A 25,789-nucleotide genomic window follows, 5' to 3' on the forward strand; every position below is an offset into this window, starting at 1 on the left:
CGAATCTTGACTCTTATTTATTGAGCTATCTGTTATTGTTATATCTAGTCAAAAATAGAGGTATTATTTATTTATTTACCACAGTAGGGATCAATTGTGTTTGTACCCCGGATTTTATTTTAGTCCAGATGGATAAGCCCCCACTGGGACGACCCATAAGTGAGGGGGAAGCCTGTAGATTATAGCAGCAAAAACCCTCCATTACGGGTGTGGTAGTGCACCAAGTCTCTTGTAACATCAAGATGTCGCAGTTGTTACTGACCCAGTCTGACCATTCTTTAATTTTCAATTTGGAGTTAAGACCCGCTATGTTCCAGCTCACGAGAGATATATCGGAATCCTCGGGCATTAGTCTTTGGTTCAAGGGTTTTTCTCTAATTACAGTCCGTTGTATGGGTTGTGGGACTTCCAAGGTTTCAATGATAGGTGCCACTAATGATTCAACTGAATTAGACGTTGTGGGTCAGTCTAACATATCCAAATCTGACAAAGGGGCAAATCTATTAAACATATTGAGTGGGAATGAAGCTGGTTGAAATTGCATAGGGAGTGGCTGAAAGTGCATAGGTGGGGGTTGAAACTGCATTAGGGGTGGCCGAGATTGCATTAACGATTGTCTGTAAAAATAGCTCAAAGGTAACATAGTTGCAACAGTAGAGATAGCAGAACAATTACCATTTCTACTGAGAAGGTGTCTTACAGTTCCAGGGTTCTTAAAATTGAGAACTATACAGTCACCTTCCTTATCTTTGAGTAAGGGCCCAACCCAAGACACCCTGCGGGCCGATAGGATCTCACTTGAGATATCATATCCGACGCCTTTGTGTTTAGTTAGCCAGTCTGTGCATTTATTTCGCAGTTGCACCCATGATTCCCCCTGGTCCACCCTCAAAGGTGGTACTCCTGCAAGGACCAGGACAAAAGGACAAGCGTCCGGTGGCAGATGTAGTGCAGGCCCTTGATGTTTAAAAGGCCTGTTTGACCCTGCCTCCCCAGTACCTTTGTTGCTAGCAGCAGTTGATCTTATTGCTTTGGTGGAATGGATCAAATCGTTGTCATTTGTAGTGTTTTTATTAGGAATAACAGGAGGGGCAGTTTTTCTAGGTGCAGGTATTGGAACGGATTTTAAGGGTAAGTTAGGTTTTACCAAGTTCTTCCCTTCATTAGCAGATCGGGGTAGAGTCATGGGTGGTACAGTAGACTGTAGTAATGATCCAGAGTTACTTATATTCCCACCCAGTAAAGAGGAGGTTTCCTGTTTCTTTGATGACAGTGTGTTGCTTACCGATTCAAGTTCTTTTAAGAGACGGTCAGCTCTGATTTGATCCAGGATAACAGACCCCTTTCTTTTTGCTTCTTCGTTTTTAACCAGGTTATCTAGTCTATCGAGTCTTTTAAAAACATTATTAAACTGGTTGATCATTTGTTTCTGTAGACGATTAAAAATGGTTTCAACTATGGTTTCTATTAAATTCCCATTCTGTTTCGTGAGATGATAGTTGTATCCCATTAATGTTGTTTGGGTCCATATCGTGTTAGAGGTCCCATTTGAAATGGTAGTTACTGTAGGGATATCATCTGCATCCACTAAATCTTTATCCACAGTAACGGTTAGTACCCCAGTCGGTTTTTGTTTGTTCCACAAACTCTGGGGCGTGGGCTGATTTTTACTAATTAATGGTTGCTTCCTTTTATTGGCACTTGGCTTAGCGATGCCTCTTTTGCGTTTTTCCCCTCCCTGTTTATTTTCAGTTTCCAAAGATCCCGGGGTGGTAGCTTCATCCTGGGAGGCAATTATAATAGTTGGAACAATTTCAGACAATAAGGGCAGGGGGGGTGTTAATGCCAATGCCGGTTTTGTGATGACAACAGCTGGAGATAGTGGAATACCAGGACTATTTGTCAGTGATATAGGCTGTGTAACATTATTGGTAAAACTCATAGACATTCTTCGCTCAGTATCAGCTATTTCATTAGAAACCAAGGTCAGTGCATTTTCGAGTAAGGACTCAAATGTAGCGGGAGGAAAAGGGAAGTCATCCTGTGTAACACCAATATTGGCAGACGCCATACTAGGAGAGGAACGTAAGAAAGACTCACCACGGGAGGGTTTAGAGGGTTAGAGGGGTGGCCCGCCCGACCACTGATGACCACGGAGGACCACAGAGGGCCCGCCCTTTGCCCGGGCTTAGCCCCGGGCGCTCCCGCGCGCGACTCGCGGGGCGAGAGGGGGTGTCAGGCTTTTACTGGCGCCTCCGGGCGCTCTGCACGCGTCACGGGCGCGCCGCCGCCCAAGAGGTTGCTGGGGAGTGTGGTCCGTTGTCTTCGACCGCCTCCTGCAGCCTCCCGGCGTGTTGTGCCTCGGCCGTTTCCCTCACGGCACTGCCCGCTGGCAGAAGGACAGGTATGCTTCAAGGTGTTCCCCCTCTGGGCTCCCGGGGGGTCAGGCTTTTACTGGCGCCTCCGGGCGCTCTGCACGCGTCACGGGCGCGCCGCCGCCCAAGAGGTTGCTGGGGAGTGTGGTCCGTTGTCTTCGACCGCCTCCTGCAGCCTCCTGGCGTGTTGTGCCTCGGCCGTTTCCCTCACGGCACTGCCCGCTGGCAGAAGGACAGGTATGCTTCAAGGTGTTCCCCCTCTGGGCTCCCGGGGGGTCAGATAATAATCTTGAAAATGTATTCTTGGAAAAGTCGCTGATCGACCTATCCTGATGAATTTCTGGTTTATACACATGTGGTGAATCAGTTTTTAATTAATTATTTCTCCCATTCATAGTCCCATTTGGTTTCATTTTCTCAAACTTTTCTCTAAAAGGAATAATAATAACTAAAATCAGACATACTAATAATAATAGTCCAGTACATATCAGCCACATCTTGCACCATTTTCTAAAAATAGAACATTTCGTAGTTACATGATTAGTAGTAGTAGCCATTTTTTTTTTTACACAGCAATTTTTTACACAGCGATTTTCACAGTTCTCTTTACTCAGATTTCTGTTTCTGATAGACTTTCACTTCACACTTTACATTCATGGTGTTTTTCTTATATCAGGGTTTCAAGTCTTACTTACCTTGCAATCTCAGTTCAAATATCTCTTTTCTTTCTTAGAATTTTAGTCTTTTACTCACTTGCTTTTCCCTGACTTGTTGAATTTAGGCTCTCTTGGCTGCTGTTTACTTCCTCAATAGGAGGCAAAAATAGGTAAGTCCATTCAGGTGATTTGTACTTTTGGTTTGGTCTCCTTACTCTTTTTGGCCTCTGAACAACTTCTATTTTCTTTACCAACAGTTCTTTCTGACTTGTTATCTCATTCACTTGATCTTCTGGTTTTCTTGCTTTGTTAACCAGTTTGAATCCTAGTCAATCATTTTCTCTAGGCCAATTGTCTCCTTTACAAGCTCTTTTTGTCGTTGGTTCTGTAGTGTTATGTTCCACTCTCCAAGCTCTTTACCTTGAGCTCTTTCTCAATTGAGTTTCTTCTCCACTGTCATCAGTTTCACTCTCAGTATCTTCAACAGTTTCATTTATGATCAACTTTATAATGTCTGCTTCTTTCTCAGACTCTGTCTTTTCTTTACTAAGCAGTTTCACTCTGTTAGGAACATCTCCATAACTGGTACTTGGAATCTCATCCTTGTTGTGAGATATTTCCTCTTTTCCAGTGTCAGGATTTTGGCCCCTATTTCCGGAGCTTTCAGCCTGTTCTTCAGTAATCTCTTGATTACCAGTTTTATCTGCACTTTGCTCAATGTCTTTACTGGTATTAGTTTTTACCAAATCTCGACTTTCAGGTCGATCTTCAAAATTTGGTATTTCAACAGTTTTACCTTTTCTTTCAGGTGCAGAACTAGCATCTGATACCTCCAGATGTCGACGTTCTTGTCCAGCTTGAGTACCTGGATTTCTTTCTGGTTCTCCTTCAGAATCAGAATCAGTTGTGCTTTCACCTTCTTCGTGTGGATCTTCAGGTTCTGGCACACGGATGGTGTGACTTGCATATACCCATCTTTTTACTCCAGCACACGTAACTGCAGTCGTGCTGGCCAGAATGACCTGCCTTGGTCTTTGCCAGCAAGGCACCAAGCAGTTTCTTCTTCGATGTACCTTTATCCGAACCCAATTTCCAGGAATTAGATCATGAGCTGGATGTTTATCTTTCGTGTTTGGTTCAGTTCCCACCTGATGGAACACAGAAGTTACCACGTAAGACAGATTTTTGCTGTAATGCAGTATGATGTCATCATTATTAGTTAACAGTTTATCAACTGGTACAAATGCCTGTTTCAGCACTCTTCCCATCAAAATCCCATGTGGACTTAATCCAGTCTTTTTGTCAGGTATACTCCTTAAGGTCATCAAAACAAGTGGCAATGCGTCCGGCCATTTTAGTCCTGTTGTCAAACACATTTTTGCAATTCTGTTTTTTATTGTTCCATTCACTTGTTCAACCACCCCTGAAGCCTCTGGTCTGTAAGCACAATGCCGTTTCTGCCGAATTTCCAGTGCTTCACAAATCATTTGTAATAGTTCATTTTGGAAGTGACCTCCGCGATCTGTTTCAATTGTTAATGGAAAACCATAACTTGGTATGATTTCACGTAAAAGCAATTTTGCAACAGTTATTCCATCATTCCTCCTGGTGGGGAAAGCTTCTATATACCGAGAGAACAAACAGATGATTACCAGCACATATCTGAGTCTGTTACAGGGTGGCAGTTTGATGAAATCCAACTGCATTCTTGTGAATGGACCTCCCTCCCGTACTATGGTTCCAAAGCTCACAATTGGTTTTCTCCCTAGAATAAACTGTTGGCACACCAGGCACCTCTGGCACAAGCTTTCCACAATCATCCTGAAATTAGGATTATACCATGTTTGTCTGAATAATCTAATCATAGCGTCCCTCCCAACATGAGCTTGACCATGGTACATTCGTGCCATGTTTGAAATCATGTTATCAGACATTGCTGGTCTTTCATCTTTGTAAACCCAGATTTCATCTTCCTCCCTTTGTCTACATTGCTTTTAGCCAAATGTTTTTCTCCTCTTCACTAGCTTCTTCCTGCATCTGTCTCACTTCTTGCCAAGTCTCAACTACTGTGGTTAGCATTAAAGGACTTGAAACATTTTCTTCTTTTCTGTCCCGATTTATGGATGCAAGGTTTCTGGCACAATATTTTGCAATGGAATCAATGCACTGGTTGCCTCTGGTAATATAGTCATCTCCCTTTTGATGTGCATCACATTTCACTACTGCATTCTTATCAGGCAATTGAATAGCATCAATCAAAATTTTCACAAATTCAGCATTTCTGATGGGGAATCCTGAAGAAGTTAAATAACTTCTTTGAGACCACAATTGCCCGTAGTCATGGACAACCCCAAATCCATATTGACTGTCAGTCACTATGGTAACTCTTATCTCTTTTCCTAATTCACATGCTTGAATCAAAGCAATCAATTCTGCTATTTGAGCAGAACGAATTCCTTTCAGACAAGATGCTTCCAGGACATCTGCTACTGTACATACAGAATATGCAGCACTCAAAGCACCCTCCTCTGTTCTTAGGCATGACCCATCAACAAACATCACATAGTCAGATTCAGGCAATGGCTCATCTCTAATGTCAGGTCTTGGCTTGGTACAATACTCAAGAACATTCAAACATTTGTGATCAACATAATTTCTTACTTCAGCTTCCATAGCATCAGGCAACAATGTGGATGGGTTGATGTTGACACAACGTGAAATTGTTACATTGTCTGCACCTAGAATTTTTTTCTCTTATTTTGTCATTCTGTTTTTTGTAAGGTATTGGGTTTTTGTTCTAGGGAGCAGAATCTCTACAGAATGAGGTACATACACCCTCACAGGAAATTCCATCAATATTCCTTCACTCTGTTCCAAACTCACACTTGTAGCTGCTACTGCTTTTAAACAACCTGGCAAGGCTTTTGCAACTGGATCCAAAACAGCTGAGAAATATGCAATTGGTTTCCTTAGTTTTCCATGTCTTTGAATTAACACTGACAATTCACACCCTTCTCGTTCACTGCAATACAGCTCAAACTCTTTTTTATAGTCAGGCATTCCCAAAGCTGGAGCTTCACAGAGACTTGTTTTTAGCTGTTCAAATACTTCCATTTCAGTTTTATTCAATACAATAGGGTCTTTGATATCTGCTTTTGTTAGTCTCTGCAAAGGTTTTGCTATTAGTGAGAATCCACTGATCCACTGCCTACAGAAACCCACCATTCCTAGAAACATTCTCACTTGTCTTTGTGTTTTTGGTGGTTGCATTCCTTGTATCATTTTGATTCTCTCTGCGGTGACTAGTCTAGTGCCTTTAGCAATCTTATGACCTAAGTATTGCACTTCTTTCTGACAAAATTATAATTTCGATGGAGACACTTTATGTCCTCCTTCTGCCAGATGGTTCAACAATGCAACAGTGGAGGAGCTACGACTGCGACCAAAATGGCCGCGTGAGTTTTGGGCTCCCGAGACCCCCGCCGCCCCGGATCTCACCCTGTCACATATCCTGAGCGCAAGTTAGGAGCGCTGATGAGGGAACTGAAGCAGTGAAGGGAGCTGCAATCGGCGCTCTGATCGGACGTCAGGCACAGACGGGAGAGGCTTCTGAAAGTTGCGGCCTTGGACTCCAGAAGCCGGGGACTTGAGTTGCAGCAGTGCCCCGGCTGCAGTGCGTCAACAGCGGGGCAGATTTAGAAAGACTCCGGCTCGGCCCGAACAAGTTGTGGCAATTCCATGTGAGCCTCCCACGGATCAATTACTGCAGCGGCCACCATCAGAGGTGTGTGGGGAGTGGAGGAGGGGCCATCGATCGCCCGGCGCAGTGTGGCGCTTTATACCTTGCTCAGGACGCCTTCCCCCCCCTCCCCCTGGACTGTGGGGAGAGCCGCGAATCATCCCCGGAGTGTGTGGTGAACGAGTACAGGGCTGTGGAGGGTCGAGGGCAGCGGCGCACCTTGGTTGAGTGGAGCGCCCCCCCTTCCTACTTGTGATTGTTGCCGGGATGGTGGCTAGGGGAGACAAAGTTCGCCGTTGACTGGATCGTCTCCCCCTACGGTGCATTGAGGCCTGAGAAGCTTGGCCTGGGTCCCTGCAACATTTGTACATTACTAACATTTGCGTCCACCGCGGAACTGATAAAATATTGCCCCCCCCGAACAGACCATTGTCGCCCTCTCCCCCCATTGAAGTTTATTAGGGTGATTGTTGCACTGGACCCCGGGAGTTGGAGGAGGCCTATATCTAGTAATGCGACAAACCCTGGTGGGGCATACTGGATACACAGGTGATGAACCCTGGGTGGATGTCGGTAGCACGGCGCACTTCTGTAACATACTTCCTTCGCCTGCCTGGCCAACATTAGCGCCCTTAAAGACTGTACCGGTGCCGGTGAGGGCCTCCTGGTTCTTGGATTTGCAGGGTATTGGACTATAGTTGGAACTGAGCATAAAACCCCCCAGGATTTGGCCGACTCATCGTATCACCCGCGCCGGCGCGAATACTTTGCGTCTAGTTCCGGTATATAATCTTCGGTGGTGGGAGCGCTGCAGAGGCTTGGACAGCTCTTTAGGGGTCACAACATGGCGTCAAAGCTTGAGACGGATAAGCAGCAGTCGAAGGCGCCCCGGGGCTCTAGGTTCACACAAACCAACAAGTTGGATCGCTATACGCAGCCAAGGGGCTCGCCGTCTGGAACTGGGAAGTCTCAGGAGGTGGGCGCTGGAAACGTTGTCCACCACGGTAGAACCTACGCTGCAGGATGTAATGGCGGCAATCGAGGGGGTACGTACGTCGCTAGGAAAGAAGATGGAGTCCTTGGATCATAAATTGGACACGGTAACGATAGAAGTTAATTTACTCCGTGCGGACCTCACTAAAACCATTGAAAAAGTGAAATCCCTGGACATTAAAACAGCTAGTCTTACAGATGATGTGGCATTGTTACTGGGAGAAGTTTGTGATCTCAAAACTGCCAGTGATATTGCGAGTCGTAAGTTGGACGAATACGAAGGGAGGGCTCGTAGAAACAACGTACGTATTATTGGTGTGCCGGAAAAGGCTGAAGGACAGTCTGCTGATCTCTTTGTTGAAGATATCATTCTAAACCATTTGAAGCCTCGAGGACTTGGAAACATTTTTACAGTAGAAAGGGCGCACGGAGTTCCTGGTGGGAGACCACGCACGGGAGCCCCTCCCCGGCCAATGATCGCGAGGGTGCTTAACTTTAGGGACAGAGACGCTATCCTGCAGGCCTCCAGAAATGGAGGTCCACTTCAGTATGAAAACTCTGCGCTCAGTTTTTTCCCGGACTTCATGCAAGCAGTGCAAAAACAAAGGCAGACCTTTATGGGCATTAAGTGGAGACTTCGAGACAAGGGATTAAAATATGCAATGCTTTATCCTGCCAAGCTGCGAATTGAACACGAGGGGAGGGCCTTTTTCTTTGACATTCCCGAAGTTGCAGCGAAACTGGTTGGACACGATTCATCCTTGAGAGGAGCGACAGAGACGGAGCGGAGTTGATGAGGAGGGCATTCAAGAAACAGAATAAGAACTGCTGGCATTGCAGGTGTGGTCGGCAGGGGTTGGGGTGGGGTGCATGTAGATCAGTGTGGTAAATGGTTGATTGACTGTATAGCTTAGATGAGCCTGATATCGTGGCTGGGGCTGAGCAGGACAATGGGAGCTATTCTCCTCCTCACAGTTACTCTTCGATAGTTTAGTAGATAGATGATGGGGTGACAGGCACACTGCTAGTTGGGACGGATAGATACCGTGAGCAGGGGTGCAGGGTGGGGGGTGGTGAGCGGGGTTTGTTTTGGGGGGGACTTATTTCTTTCTTCTTCTTTTTGTATGTTGTAAGCATTATGTTTCAAGGCATCATTCAGAATTGTGGCATGTACTGGGTGCAGGAACTGGAGAGAGGATTGACCCACCTCATGTTTCGAGATGGAGGGTAGAGGTCCGACAGTATTAAGCTGTAATGTTAATGGGTTGGGGGACAAAATTAAGCGTGGTGTGGTCCTTCAGTATCTTCGAGGTCATGCTCTGGATGTTGTTCTATTGCAGGAGACGCATTTAGTGGGTAACGCATGTAGGGCTATGCACAGAAAGGGGTACCGATTGGCTGCACATGCAGGATTCACCTCGGGGTCCAGAGGGGTGGGGATTATGGTTAAGAAAATGTTTCCGATGGTAATTGATACAGTGGTTGTAGACGACAGGGGCAGGTACGTGGGAATATCGGGCCGTTGGGAGGGGCATATCCTGTCCATGATGTCAGTGTACGTTCCTCCAGGAATGCAAGCATCCACGTTTCTGGATTTAGGGAAAGCCCTACTGGACTTCCCGAGTAGCCTTCTGATGTTGGGAGGTGACTTTAACGCGGTGGTCCCAGGCATGATGGACAGACACCCCCCCGGGGGCACGGGACGAGCACAACTATGGCTTTCTGAGTTTATTAATACATTGGGTCTGACTGATAGTTGGAGGTTGCTTCATCCGGACCAGCGACAATTCACCTTTCACTCTGGGGCACATGGTAGTCTCTCACGTATAGTTTACTGTTTAATACCGGCTGCACAGGCACACTATATTACCGAGGCTACACACCGGGCTAGGGGCATCTCAGATCATTCACCGATCTGGGTCAGGTTTGACATTACGTCGGACTCAAGTGGCAGTATAGCTCCCATCAATCCCTGGTATATACGTAATCCTAAAATTCGTAAGGAGTTGCTAAAGGCGTTGGAGCACTATTTTCAAGAGAATGAAGGATCAGTAACATCTCCCCTTTCGCTGTGGGAGGCCTTTAAAGTAGTCATAAGGGGTCAGGCTCTGTCACTGATTACAGGGGCGAAGAAGGATCGGGGTGAAGAAGTGGTTAACATAGAATCTGAAATTACTAGGATAGAGGCGGACTTAGAACAAGAGGTGACCAGGGACAAACTGCATGTTCTGCATCTTAAGCAACTTGAATATAAAGCACTGGTCACAGATAGTGCTAGAGCCTTAGGTAGAGAGCAGCAGGGCCGGATATACGATGTTGGAGATAAGGCCGGGAAGCTTATTGTATGGCTGGATAAAAAAGACATGGCTGATCGGGTGGTTCCGGAACTGGAGACATCAGAGGGCGTAAAAATAACAGATCCCCAGAGTATAGTAGACAATTTTGCAGATTATTTTCGTACAGTATACACTCCGGTTGCGGGACGACCAGAAGAAGACTCCCGCATGTTGTTGCGAGATACACAACTCCTCGGCCTAACTGAGGGAGACCGTGACTTTATGGACAGTGCCCTCACTGCGGATGAAGTGGCCCTGGCAATACGCGCCTTTAATTCGGGTAAGGCATTGGGCCCTAATGGTCTCCCAATTGAATTGTGTAAACTCAGACCCGATAGGATTGCGCCCTATCCTAGGGATATGTTTTTAGCAGCTCGGGAGGAAGGAAGTTTGCCTTATGACCAAAGAGTGGCCACTATAGTTGTTATCCACAAGGAAGGTAAATCAAGGGCCAAGTGTGCCTCTTATAGGCCCATTTCTTTATTAAATGCAGAACCTAAGATTCTTGCAAAAGTGTTGTCTAATAGACTTGTCAAGGTTATTACTGGGTTGATACATGCCGATCAATCTGGTTTTATTCCCCACAGAAACACGGCGTTGAACCTTCACAGGTTACTCAGAGTTTTGGCCAGGGCCCATACTTTGGGAGAACAAGCGATAGTAGCATCGCTGGACGCAACAATGGCCTTTGATACTATAGAATGGCCCTATCTATGGGCGGTCTTGGCTAAATTTGGATTTGGACCGGAATTTATTGCCTGGGTCAGACTATTATATACTGAGCCAAGTGGTGGTCAATAATCGAGTCTCGGTGGCATTTGGTTTGGGAAGAGGCACCCGACAGGGATGCCCACTCTCCCCCTTGTTGTTTTCACTTGCACTTGAACCGTTGGCAGCCTGGATTAGATGGGAGCGTTCTATTCGAGGTATACGGTGGTCCCCTCGGGTGGAAGACCGGATCTCCCTGTATGCGGATGATATTTTACTTTATTTGACATGACCCAGAAAGTCCCTAATAGTCGTCTGTGATGTTTTGGCCTCCTAGTGTAGAAATTCGGGGCTCACTATAAACTGGGGGAAATCTTATATGTATGTTCTAAGTGGTGATACCTCGATACCCCGATTCCCCCACAAAATTGCCCGATACAAGTGGCAACTGATGGGTTTAAATACCTGGGGATTTTTATCTCACTCGATCCTAAAATTCGGTATGAAAGCAACCTTCTTCCCCCTTTGGCTAGACTAAAAAGTGATGTAGACAATTGAAGGAAGTTGCCTCTTTCCCTTTTGGGGAGGGCCACACTCTTTAAGATGATGTCCCTACCTCGCTTTCTCTAGGACCTTCAAAATACGTTAGATATAGTTCCAGACAGGTATTTCCGAGAGGTGGAGGGAGTGCAGCGTAGACTATTATGGGAGGGTAGACCACGTATCGCTCTGGCCAAGTTGACGTTATCATGGTATGATGGTGGTATCGCCCTCCGGACATCAGACGATACTATTGGGATTCTCAATTGGCGGCCATAAACCAAGGCACATATGGGCCTGGTTCAGACCCGGGGTACGCAATGGATAGGTGGATACTCCCAGGTGGTAACTATAATAGAGCCCTATATACTAAATCGGCGAGGAAAAGTTTGACAAGACCCACTAATCTGGCAGTCAGGATATGGCATGACGCCACTAACTCTTTGGGATGGAGGGGCCGCATCACGCTGGCCACTCCATTATTTGGCTCGGAAAAGCTGGGTAAACTTTGGAACACGAAAGGTTTCGATAAGTGGAATTTGATAGGAATCGCTAGGCTTGGTGATGTCTGGGTCAAGGATAGGATAAAGACGTTCACTGAACTGCAAACTGAGTTTGAGTTGAATGGGGCGGAATACTTCCGCTATGCGCTGGTCCGACATGCGTTGAGGTCGGTGATCACGGTAGGGAAGGACATTTCTGAGGCCTCACCTTTGGAAGATAGAATATTGGATGGTCATTTGCCGGAGAAAACTATTTCCCTCATTTATAGGAAGTTGATCAACCATAGAGCAGAATTATTGTCAGAGTTGAGAGATAAATGGATGAGGGATGGTGTTGAACTAGACGACGAGAACTGGCAATCGGCTGTGTCCTCCCCGAGGGAGGTTGCGATCCCGGCACGATTGCGGTTAGTCCAGTTGAAAATACTACATCGGGTGTATGTCACAGGCCCGCGCTTGACCCGGATGGGGCTATCGAAGATGATTTGTGCAGATGAGGCTGTGGTCAGGTGGGCACGTTCCTCCACACCCTCTGGGAATGTCCTTATGTGGTGGGTTATTGGGGTGCGATACACGAGGTTATGCAAGTGGTATTCGGAGTAACAGTGTCACCGGAGGCTAGGAGATGCCTCCTTAACATTTGGGAACCTACAGATTTGAATACAGCACATACGAGGTGGGCTACTCTAGGGCCTATGATAGCGAAAAGAAATATAGCACAGCAGTGGGGATCCAAGACGGATAAATGACGGTACCACGCGTACTTTTACAACGCGTACCGTTACAACGCTACTTTTACCACGCAAGTCGTTACAACGACTTGCGTGGAGGGGCGCTGGATAGTACATTTTTTAATTTACTATTCCAACTCCAGTCCCCGTGGACTCTAGGGAAAGGAGTTGGATAGTAAATTAATCTATTTACTATCCTGGAGCGCCCCCCAGCGCAAGTCGTTGTATCGACTTGCGTGGTAAAAGTAGCGTGGTAACGGTACCGCGTTGTAAAAAACTGCGTGGTTACCGTTGTATACCATCCAAGACACCACCTAAGCTAGAGGACTGGAAAGAAAGTATGGACTGGTGCATGTTTCGGGAGAAAACTGTTTATCTGGCCAGAGGTAGACCTCGCAAATGGGAAACTGTCTGGGGCCAATGGAATCGGTACAGTGGTGAGATCTGTGTGCCTCCAGTTAATTTAATACCAGATATACTCGCATCCCCGTAACTCGTGTATGTAAAGGTTTACGACCCCCCCTCCTTTCTTCTTATATCCCCAAATGTATTGTTGACATGATGTAACGATTGTGGAAAGGTTCACTCTCTGTACTGTACACTGATTGAAATGCCTGCTGTTAATAAAAAGAAATATAAAAAAAATGCAAAATAGAAATTAAAAAAAACAATGCAACAGTATCTGATATGCATTCATCCTTTGTCTTTGATGCCACTAGTAGGTCATCAATATACTGAACTAATACCGATTCTCCAGGCATGCTCAAACTTTCTAACGATGTCTTCTGCAATTGGTTAAAAATGGAGGGACTCTCAGTATACCCCAGAGGAATTCGGCACCATGCCAAAATGCGGTCTCCGAACCTGAACGCAAATATTGGTAGGCTTTTTGGTTGTAATGGAACCGTAAAAAATGCATTGCACAGGTCAATCACAGTATATCATTCTGCATCATGTGGAATTATATATAAAATTACTGGTGTATTTGGTACAATCGGACAACATGGGGCAACGATTTTATTAATCTTTCTAAGGTTTTGTGCAATCCTAAATGTTCCATTTGGCTTTTTCAATCCCATTATCGGTGAATTACAAGGACTGCTTTCTATTTCTCTCAAAATGCCTTGTTCAATAATTTTGTTTATTACTCACGTTATTCCTTCAATTACCTCTGCTGTCATTTTATATTGGGGGATGTTTGGGAAACTCACTCTTTCTTTTACAGACACTTTCACAGGATCTACATCTTTCATTAATCCAATGTCTTCTCCTGTAAAATCCCACACTTGTTCTTTTACTGTTTCTTTTAGTTCAGCAGGTATCTTTTCTCGATCAAACACAGGAAATAATTCACGCTTTTCTGACTCTATCATTGACATGGTCATTTTATACAGGCTATCTTCATCTGGGGTTCGGAGCTCTATGCCATCTGGTGAACAATATATGGCACAGTTCATCTTGCATAAAATGTCTCTGCCTAACAGACTTACGGGACTACTTTCACACACCACAAATCGATGCATGTCTTTGAAATTTCCGATTTCTAATTCAACAGGTTTCGTTTAGGAGGTTTGAATTTGTCTATTAGCTACACCTACAACCTGAATCTTTTCTCCCGAGAGAGGAAGATTTTGAGCTTCCACTGATCTAACAGTAGAACGGTAGCACCAGTGTCCCTAGGAAAGTTCCTTTTACATCATTCACTTTTCCATTCACAAACGGACCAGACTGATCTACCTCAAGTGTGGTTCCAAGCACACACTCTTCTTCCTCTCTCAGGCACCGTCGAAGCTGTCATCCGACTCACTCCCACCTTTCTCTTGTAACCAATACTGAGGACTCACATTCACTCTGGACAATCGGTTTACGTGCTCGCCTCCGCTGAATCCTGTCTCTGCACTGTATCTCTGTAGATTTACACTGTGTGGTAGTGGCAGTTGTGGCGCCTGACTTTGCTGGGTAACTACCTGTTGCTGTTGCGGTGGTTGTTGAATTACCTCATTCTGCACCTGTGGATTCAATTATGTATTTTCGGGATTAACTCTTGGTGGACATTTACACTCTTTCTTCCAATGCCCTATCCTGCCGCAATTGTGACAAGGGTACTTTTTCTTAAGCTCATCTATGTTCCCTACTAATTTAGATTTATTGAAATTCCCTTTCAATTTTCCCTGACTTCCATCAGCATTTTTATTTTCCAAGTGTGACACTTGATGTTCTGCTACCTTCACTTGTGCCCACATTGCTTTCTCTTTGAGCTTTTTCTGCTTAGCTTCAATTTCATCACTACAGTATTTTGCATGTCTCAGTACCTCATCAACTGAGGATGACTGTCATCCCATTAAATTATGCTTAATCATGTCTCCTATCTCCTTAATACAAACACAAATCTATACACAAAATGACTCATATCTTTTTCACTCAACTCTTCATATCCACTGTATTGCTTAAACACTAACAACAGTCTCTCATAAAATGAATGTACAGATTATTTTGGTTCTTGTAAAGTGCTGTCAATCTTTACCCACTCTGTCTCTCTTGGTGGAATTTTATTCTTCAAAAACACTATTATTTGTTCATATTCATTCATCTCTTCAGGTGAAGGAGCACCTGTCACTCTGTCTCAAGGATATTCAGTTGTCTGTCTACTCTATAGGATTTTTGTAGTGTTTTATTCTTTGTAAAAAAATCCACATCTAAATCACTAGCTAATCCTTCCAACTTGTCATGTATGAATTTCGCTTTCCAAATAATACTTTTGCACATGAACATTAATTCATCATCTTGGTATGTTTTTAGTCTATCTGTTCCAATTGTCCTCCCAATTATGAATTCTTCCATGTCAATTTTTAATCTAGCCACATCTAATACTTTAGGTTCATGATCCTTTACTTTCAAAGTTTTAAGCCAATCACTCAATTCCTGTTCCGATGCTCCTAGTGGGGTTTTTTGTTAAATCTATTTTCTCTATATTTCTTTCTAAGCTTTGATTAAAAGTCAAGTCGGGCGGTGTTATGTTATTTGTTCGCTTAATTTCAGTCAAATCCGGATAAATCTTTTCTCTTACTTTTTGTAAACTCTGGTTTAAAGGAATCGTAAAAGTTGGTTTTTTTTATTTTCTGATTTTCAAATACTGGAATTACAGGACCTATTGTTACTGGGACTAATACAGCTTCTATATTTTTGTAAGCTCCTGTATCTTTTCGGTTAATTCATTTGTAGAACGTATATATTCAGAAGTACTTGGTTTTTCATCAGCTTGCCTCTCTACTCTTGCTATACTCTTCCTGATTTCATCATTTTGTGTAGGACTACCAGTAAATCTAGTTTCTACCATTGGAGTATTTGAATCATATCTCATTTCTACCCTTTCTGGAAGGCCTCTAAAATTTGAAAATCATTTCGGGGTTTCAGTAAATCTATCCTCTATTGGTGGAGCATTTGAAGTGGTCCATATAGAACCCGGTTGATAAGGGGGTAGTCTCCTATTTAATATCTCCTCCCGCACCGTATTCTCTGAATAATTTTTCCATAATTTTTCCTTACTGTCTCCACATTATTCCTTTTTTCTGTACATTTTCGCCCTTCTATTTTGTCTGCCAATCTAACCGGATAAATTCCATCACGCATGTCAGCATTTCTCCATCTTCGCATTCTACTTTCATGCGTCTCTCCCTATAATCCACGTGTTCTACCGCTTGTTCCTCGATGATTTTCCAGCCTTTCTCGTTCTAGCTCATGCATCTCATCTTCCCACTCAGCTAGTGCTTCAAATTGAGTTGGTCTAGGTCTCAGTTCAAGCTTCATCATCTTTTCTCTCAAATTTCGCAAAACTCCCAAATGAAAAGATCCTACTTCTGGAAATGCTAGTGCACCATCAATCTTGGTATATCTTGCCCAATTCTCTAACCAAATACATGTATGATAGCCAAATTTCGTCATCATATAAGAAGCAGGCGTTTTTGGCGGAGGTAATAATTTTCCGTCTCTTGTTACTATCGCCTTGTCTTTCTTGAATACATTTTTCAATCTCTTAAACAATGAAGGTTTCTCATTTTCTTCTCCATAATAAAACTCCATTTCTCTGATAATTTCCTGTCTTTCAAAAGATTGCGCACTCTTCCGTATACTGCTTCGCAACACCAGCCTATCACAGCGCGGTTCACACTATCGCACCAATTAGAACAAGATGCGTTGTCTTAGTGCTTAACCAATAGTTTCGCTGCTTTACTGATGCACCAATCAGCTCTTACTTTGTCTTGGTCATGAGGACCAATCCCTGCGCAACACTTTTGACGTCAGCAGTGCTCCGGCTTCTGCAGCGCTGACTAACCCCTCCTTTACAAAGATTTTCAAGAAAGCCGTATTTACACTTTTATACAACTGAATCGGTTAGTAACTACATAAAACAAGTCCATTCGTCTGTTTCGCTAAACCAAAGTGATAGTTTACTTAATCACACAAGTATTCTTTATTTCCAGTAGACAGCACTTAACTCTTCTCTACCACAGAATTTTAGACTCTCGCGGATAAAGTAGCACTTCCTTCTACCTTACCCTTCTTTCAAACTTAGGTTAAACTCTATTACTTTCTCAGGGATAAGTTTTAAGTCAGAATACACAATGATTCCTGTGCTTAAGCCCAAGATTTTATAGGTTGCCCTCGCTATACATTCACCCTTTCACTCGTAAAGGTCCCTAAACTTGTGATATACGACGATACCACTACTTTGAAACAGACTATGTGATGTGCGACTTCACTTGTCACACTTCCTCTGCCTGCAGACAGAGTAACTAGCTTCCCACACTTTCCAGAAGCCTTTTCAGGACTACATGTAACGTAATAAGAACTCGAAAGAAGTTAGTCATAATTCTGTACATCAAATCCTATATATGTCGCTCTATACATTATCCTAGCTAATTCTATAGCAAACAATGCTCTGCTACCAAGTTATAATACTGTTGCAGCGCTACTCTGGAAATAATTTCTAGAACCTCATTACCTTTCCCTGAAGTTTCAAATCACACATTTATTCATCAGTGGGGCCCATAACACTGCAAATCACTCTTACACACTTTCTCTCTACTTCATGGATTGGTATGTCTCAAAAGAAAAGCTGCTGTGTCATAGCGGAGTATCTAAATCAAACTAACTATTTATAATATATACATTTGCAGTTTAACTTGTTTACCATGGTTTTATCAATGAGACATTTTATTCAGACACACCACCATTATTTGTCAATGGATCTGCTAGTAAAAAATTAGGCTAAAGATGAACAAGACCAGCTTAATTCTACATTTATCTATTTAAAGAAAATCTCCTAGCATGACCTGTATTTATTCACTTCTAAATTCGTTTATTGCAAATAGATTTAAAGGAAAGATAGAATTTAACTCATACATTTATATTTAATTTAATTCAAAGCTCAGAAATAAGCACATTATTATTGAGATTATAGAACATAAATATTAGCAAAAGACATAATGGTTCCCAAAGTTCATCTCCTTATTCTCCCTAGCTATTAGCCTCATCTAAAGACTCTGTACTCACGCAAATAAAGTCAAATTTCAAAAGAATTCAAAGTTCTTACGCTCCAGGAAAATTCAGCATTCTGGCAGCATGCCAGGATACACAGATGGAAATCGAAGAAGAAAGTTTTTTCTTAATTCTGGCCTCGTTCTTTTATACCCTTTTCTCTAACTAAACTATCTAATTTCTGAAACATTTGGGGTCTTCAACAGTTCTGATTGGTCAGTCCAAGGGGTGGATGAGCATAACCTGAGCATCTTATTATTACACTTCTGCAAAGTCAGCGCAATGAATTTTGCCATTGTTCTGGTAAAGTCTACTTTGTCCATGTCCTTTAAATTGATATACTCTGTTTTGTGTTCACACGATTTTCAATATGCGTGTTCATTTTGTTGGCAGTCAGTCAGGTTTTCAGGGCACGCTGTCCTTGACCCATCCAGTACAGGCACAGGCATCTCGAGCTTGACTACAATTTCTTTCATTCCGGCGCATGCGTACTGCACTTTAACCTTGGAGTCTCAAAAACATCCATTTTGTTTTAGGCCTCATCGGCCAAAACCGGAACTATTACAGAAACAAACACAATTAAATGTTAATTATTGAATTATAACCCTTCTGTTTACCTCCCCCTTACTAAGGTATCCCTATTAGGTATTACCTAGCAAATAAAGCCACATATATGTGTGATATTCTCACCTGTCTTCATGTTTTTGCCACAAATACATAAACAAAAGGCACATTTATGCCTCTTTTGGTTAGTTTATAGCTGCTTGATTAATTTAGGACATGACAAGATCACTTAATTAGTCGATTATGGTTTCAACATAGGCAAATTAGTTTCCCGCGTGTACTTGTGTATGTGCATTTTATTCTACGTTGATTAGTTTTCTAAAACCACATGATTAATTTATGTTATTGTTATGAGTAAGTGACTTCATGAGGGGTATACAAAATTTTGTTTTTCAGCCTCGCTCCATCACCAATCTGTCGAAGGAGCAGATGTGCAGCAAATATTATGGATAAGTCAGTACTATTAGGTGATGAACCGTCTGGATCTGAATTAGAAGATGAAGTCTTTGAACCTAGTATTCGAAGAAGAACTTCTTCAGTAAGAGAGACAAGCGGATTTTTTTTCTTTAAAACAGCTTGTGTATGTCTTGAGGTTGTCATGAGTATTTAATTGAATGACCAAACAAAAGAACAACATGTTTGTATATAATAATGTGAAATGATATTGCTGTCTGAGTTGTCAGAAGGGTGTGCTAGTGAATTTATGGCTGAATAACATAGCCATGGATCTAACATTTAGCCATACAGAACGTTTTATAAAATAGTGCATTATTTAGACTTTATCAAATGATATTTTCTATATAGCATAAAATAATCTGGGTGTACATTATAAAAGTACTGCAAGTCAACAAAGTGTTCAATGACCATATAGCTAATGAAACTCCAAGTTGACTTTCGATATTCTTATCATGGACAGCCGGTAGTATGTTATTCCTTATAATACATGGTAATACCATCAACTTTCCCACAAACCAATTAATTCCTTGATGTGTATCTCTTTCATCATATGAAAGTGAGAGCATGTTTGCAAACATGAAAAATGAAAATATAATTTCTGGTGCTAAATTTATCACATCAAAAGCTGTGAGTATATTTGTGGAAAAAGCTATCAGAGTCAGTTTAATACAAGTCAGTTTTTTTTAAAGAAAGGGTACTGTAACTTGGAATGTTTACAAACATGAATAAAAATTCTGCCTTTTCTATAACTACAAAAAAGTGTAAAAAATAAACAGCTATCCACAAATATCTCCTTTCTGCCTATCACGATTCAGTTAGAAGAACAGCAGAAAAATGAAAAGTACCAATTTGCTTTTGTTCTTTAACCCCTCCCATGCTCATAACGGAGCCGCTCCGCCCCCCTAGCGCTGCGGCGGAATTGCCGCCGCAGCGAAGGGGTTAAAATGCTGCTTTAATTTTGCTCCGTGACCTATTTGCCTTTGCTTTAAATTTCAGGCAGCAAGCCTTATGACATCAGAACTCAACTGTAATAGTTTATTACAGGTGAGTTGTGATATCATTTCTTTATAATAGGTGCCTGGCTGCATCAGAAGTCGCCTAATATACATTGGTGAAAAGTACCCCCCGCAATGCATTATGAGAATATTGCAAGTCACAGAGGAGGTCCATACCCATACAGTGGAACAAAGTCATCAGGCATGTTCCTTCATAAGATTGTGAAACTTCGGAGTGACTTGCAACATCCATTATGTATGACAGGGGGTACTTTATCCCTCATAATATAGGGTCACATCCTCACCTTTCCTACCAACCACTTAAAACCTTAGGGGCTTATTTACAAACACCTTGCGCCGCCGGTAATTCACTTTTCCCTTATAAAACTTGACGCACCTACTTCACAATGGGCTTGTATGTAGCTCCTTCATATAAAAGAGAGAGCATTATAGCAAACATGAAGTAAACATGTAGAACCTCTAGTGCAAAATAAAATACATCAAAAACCTGTTAGATATTTGTTATAAAAATATATTATAATCAGTTTAATACAGATGAGTTTCAAAGAAAAAAGGTACAGTAGCTTAACACCTTGTCCGCGATGCGAATTCCGCCGCAGTGCTGGTGATTTATTGAGTGGGCGCGGTCTTGCCATTCTCTGCACACGCCCACTGTGACGTCGGACGGCCAGGGACCGCCCGACGCATGGAAGGGGTTAAAACTTGTAGCAGCATGCATACACATTTTACCTTTTCTGTAATTTCCTAAGTTGCAAAAAAATTAACGTTTTCATGAATATCTCCTTTTTGGTTGTCACTGTAAAGCTAGATAAGAGCAGAAAGAAAGATAAGCCACACTTCCTTTTGTGCCTTTAACAGCTGCTTTAATTAAATGGCCAGACCTGCCTTTCCCTGGCAGCAGGCATTGTGACATAAGAACTCAACTGTAAGAAGTTATTACAGTTGAGTTCTGACGTCTTTTCTTTATAATTGGTGACTGCTTGCATCTCAAGTCGAAGATTATAAATAAGAGATGGGTTTTTATACAGAGATTGCAGAATGCCATTTTTTATATTCAGATAATTACAAATGTAACCTGCTTAATAACCAAATCCACTCCTTTAACACAGAGAAAAAACATATTCTATCAGATTGTGACCAAAAGGTTTCGTATTTGAGCCACGGCTCCTGGTGACCCTGGTGGGACTCGCAGTCCCAGGGTCCTGTTTCCCTCATCACCAGCAGCAGCTTCAGCTGCACGGAGAGGGAGTTGCCTTGAACTTGCTCATGGCGCTGCCTCCTCCTCCGCATCGTGGAATGCGACTGGGCAAAGCCCGGGTGAGGGGCAGGCCCGTTTACGCCCGTCCATGGCCATCCGAGGCTGAACTACGGCTCTTGGCCCTATAATTTATAGAAGACTTTGGACGTTCTTTGATTTATAGCTACTCAAAGGGGACTTGGTGTAAGTTTTGTACCTTAACATTAACTGAACTTTCTCCCTCGTTCCTCTTTTTTTTTTATAGAATTTTTTATTTTTCACAAAGGGTATAAAGAAATAGGTAGCATTTATTTCGTACATGTAGATTGTGATCCCCATCCCCCAAAAAATATGAAAAAGAAAAAAGCAGAAAACTAGAAAACTAGAAAGAGAAAGAAAAAGTGTATAAATAGGGAAGATCAGACAAAGCCGTCTCACATTCAGTCTAATTTTTGTAATGCCCATATGCCTCTGACTTTAGCCAATGCCCGTTCCCGCTCGTATATGTCTTTTATAAAGGCAAACCATTCAGAAAAGACAGGGGGGTTTGGCGAAATTCATGCTATTGCAATGCAAAGACAAGCAGACACTAAAGCAATAGAAAAAAGATCTCATGCCTCTATCAGCATTCTCTTTAAGACTTAACATGGTTTCCTTGTTAGTAGGGAGAACATCATAGCCATGACGTTGATCTATAAATTGCATGATTTTCCCCCCAGAAATACCTAACATGGGACAGGTACAGAACATATGGACAATGTTAGCTGCAACCAAACCGCACTTTGGGCAACGTGACCTATCTCCCCCATCCTCCCATACCCCTGTGCCCTTTGTGCCCATTTCCCAATACTTTCAGGAGTGTAATAAAGCATGCAGATAGTTCAAGATTGTTGCAGCTTTAGGCATAGAGCTGTGTATAGCTGGATAGAGTTAAATAAAATATCTAAAGCAGAGGCTTTCTGTGGTAGCCGTAGTTATGCCTAAAGCTTACCTCCATGTAAGAGTTAGACTTTGAATATCATCACTCCTGAATCGACAAAGTTGTAAATATGTTGTACTAATTCGTGATTTCAGCTTAAGATTTAGCAAGCATGTCAGTAAATCGTGAGAGTGTGGTGGTTGTAACAGTTGCCGCTTTAAAAAGTAATCCCTAATGTGTAAGTATTTAAAAATTAATTGTTGCGGAAGATCATAGGCAGATTGTAAAGACACGAAAGTGCGGAAGCCATCAGGATCGTAAAGCTGACTTAGCCGCTCAATTCATGGTTTGCCCACCGCCAAGCCGTAGAGACATGGAATAGTAGAATTATTCCATAGTTGGAAATAAGCGTGTTGCACTAGATCTTCAGGGGACAGTGAGCAGTGATCAAGAATTTCATGCCATATGCGTGCCATGTCCGTAATAGTCTTAAGTTAGAAACTTTATAGTAATTTGGATCATTGATCCTATAGAGAAACATATTGCAGTCTGTACCTAGTGCGAGAAAGAAGCCAAAGTATGGTTTCTTTTCAGTTAGTAAGCTTTCTAAGCACCCAGTGAATGTCACCCAGAAATAACGTTTAAAATTGGGGAGTCCACCCTGCTTAAATGGGAATTTAAGACGATGAATCTCACTGCCTGCTTGCTTATATCCCCATATAAAACTTTAAATGACACCCTCTAGTTTTTTTTTAAATAATTTGGGGATGCAGAGAGGGACAGCTCGAAACAGGTATAGAAACTTAGGCAAAATAGTCATTATAATGATGTTGCACCTGCCAATTATGGTTATCAGAAATGTTTTCCATTTCTTTAAGCTTTGATTGACCGAGTGTAGCAGTGACTCATAATTAAGTTTCCATACCTGTTCAACAAGAGGGGAAATCCGTACCCCTAAATAAGCTGTGATAGTATGGCCGCCTGTTATAGGTGTGGTCGGATCTAAATTATGGAGAATTTGAGTTTCGTGAGGGATCAATTTATACCCTGAAAGACTGCCAAAATGTTCCGCCTCTTCCTGTATTGAAATAAGTGCTGTTACCGGATCAGAAGAGAAACACGCGATATCATCAGCATAGGCGATAACTTTTATTTCACATGTCCCGTTACTGAATGGAACAATGTGGGTGTTCCGATTTAGTGCTTTTATGTGATGTGATGTGAGAAAGATTTATATAGTGCACGAATGCCCGAAGGCGTCTAGGCGCTCAATAGCAGAGGAGAGAGGCCTGAATTCCAAGGTGTGGCTAATTTAGGTTAAAGTAATTTGAGAAAAGCCATGTCTTTAAAAGCTTTCTGAAACCAAGTAGCATACGGAGTCGCGCGAGCGCGTCGACAAGATGGCCGCCGCCACCGGAGCTCCGTAACTTCTTCAGCCCAATGAGCTGAATTACGCCGATTTTTCTGTCAAGGTTTGCTCAATTTTATCACCGCTTGTCTCCTTCGCCGACCCCCTACCTTACCTGTGTTTTTCAAGCGGTTTCCTCACAAGGGGGTCCCTCTGCCTGCTTCCTGGCTCCTCTCCCCTGCTTCTGCTCCAGCTCTGCCGATTTCCTCAGCACAGGGGGCGGTGCATTTACAAAGAAAGGGCCTGGCTTGGGCCTAGCCACTCCCACGTCCCACCTTAACTCTTGCACTGCCTGTTATCAAGAGCTTCTGGAGCTTTTTATACCCTTTTCCCTCATATTTATTATGTTTTGAGGTGGTTTTTGACTAGCTGCATTTTTCTGACGTAAGAAGTTGGTTTTTCTCCTCAAAATGGAAAACAAAAATTCTGCTACTAACAAAAGGAAGCAGCAGGTGTCTCCTCCCCCAAATAAATCTAAGGTTGTGGAAACTTCTGAACCCTCGCTTACTCTGATACTGGAAGAAATTAAAGTGCTGCGCATGAACACTGATACTATTGCAAATGAAATGAAAAATGTTCGCAAAGATATGGCGTCCATATCCATGAAAGTTTCTGATAATACTATTAAAATTCAGGACAATAAAACTAAGCTCGACGCTTTTACTCCTTTGATGGCTCAGATAGTACCAATGCATAACCAATTACTGGAATTGGAGAACCGTAATAGGCAATATAATCTCCGCATTTTCAATCTGCATGAAGAAGTTGAGGGATCCGACTGTCGCTTGTACTTGGAATCTTTGCTTCCTGGTCTTCTAAATATCAAGTTTCCGGAAAAATTTGAGGTGGATAAAGCGCATAGAATTCCCTCACACAGGAATCCACGCCACACCAAACCCAGGCAAATGATTTTCAAGGTCTTGCGTCACCATCACTTGGTCCTCATAAGGAAAGCTGCCAGAGACATTCCTTCGCTTCTGGTAAATGGTTCCAAAATATTTATCCATCAAGACTTTGCCAAGAAAACGGTTGCTATTCGCAAGGAATTTTCCTCTCTTCGTCCACAATTGAGAAGCCTTGGTTTTAAGTATGGTCTATTTGATCCGTCTACAATGCGAGTTTGGAAAGATACCTTCTCCAAATCTTTTCATCGTCCTGAAGACTTAAGACTTTTTCTGGACCAACAAGCTTCGTCATCAATGGATACTCAAGCTCCTATTACCTGAATGCATATAATTTGAGCACTCCTGGCGATTCTTCTTTCTTCATGGGCTCCAACGGTTTCCGGCCATGCTTGTGGAACGGGTGTGCGTCTCTGTGTCCTTATTTATGTGCCCTGTTTGTAGCTTTCTCCTCCTTTTCTGTTTCTTCCTTTTGTGTCTTTCCTTACCTTTTCTGGCTTTCTACGTAGAGTTACTTATCGTCCATGGCTGTTCTCCCTCTTCTCTTCCTTTAACTCCTTTCTTTCTCTTCATTTTACTTCTTCATGGCTGCTACTCATGATGTTAAAATTGTTTCTCTTAATGTTAAAGGTCTGCGACACCCAGTTAAAAGAACAAAACTTTTAGACTACTTGGGGGCTTCTAAAGCTGACATATGTTTTCTTCAAGAAACACATGTTGATGACAACATTTTACAATATATGAAGAAAAAGTGGGTGGGCAATATTGTCTCATCGCCTGCCCTTGGTAAAAAAAATGGGGTTGCGATTTTCTTTGCAAAGAGATTGCACTGTCAAATTATTAGTAAGTTTACAGATACAGAAGGTAGATTTATTGTTGTTAAAGTTAAAATTCATGACTCCACCTTCTTTTTGCTTAATATATATGGCCCCACGGCCGATGACCCATTGTTTTGGTCTAACTTATCTACAGAAGTTCTAAAGTTGGGACAAGTTCCTTTGATTGTTGGAGGGGATTTTAATGTGATCATTGATCCACTACTTGATAGACTTTCTACGACCAAGTTTAGACCCCCTAAAGTTTTTCATGCTTTTAAATCTTTCCTTAGTACAACCAAACTGGCTGACAAATGGAGACTGCACTTTCCCACTGAAAAATGTTTTTCTTT

At 42.6% G+C, this 25,789-nt stretch overlaps 1 protein-coding gene across 1 annotated transcript in view; it reads left to right on the forward strand.

The window, feature by feature from the left end:
• LOC144820269 (uncharacterized) overlaps positions 1 to 20,210 on the forward strand; it is a 938,422-nt gene extending 918,212 nt beyond the window's left edge. Inside the window, exons 5-6 of the mRNA XM_078677858.1 lie at positions 19,080 to 19,221; positions 20,136 to 20,210. Of these exons, the coding sequence (XP_078533984.1) occupies positions 19,080 to 19,221; positions 20,136 to 20,210 (217 nt within the window). The remainder of the gene's footprint in view (positions 1 to 19,079; positions 19,222 to 20,135) is intronic.
• Positions 20,211 to 25,789: the final 5,579 nt, after the last annotated feature.

This window comes from Lissotriton helveticus, chromosome 2_1 (genome assembly GCF_964261635.1).
Source record: "Lissotriton helveticus chromosome 2_1, aLisHel1.1, whole genome shotgun sequence".
Classification (NCBI taxonomy): Eukaryota; Metazoa; Chordata; class Amphibia; order Caudata; family Salamandridae; genus Lissotriton; species Lissotriton helveticus.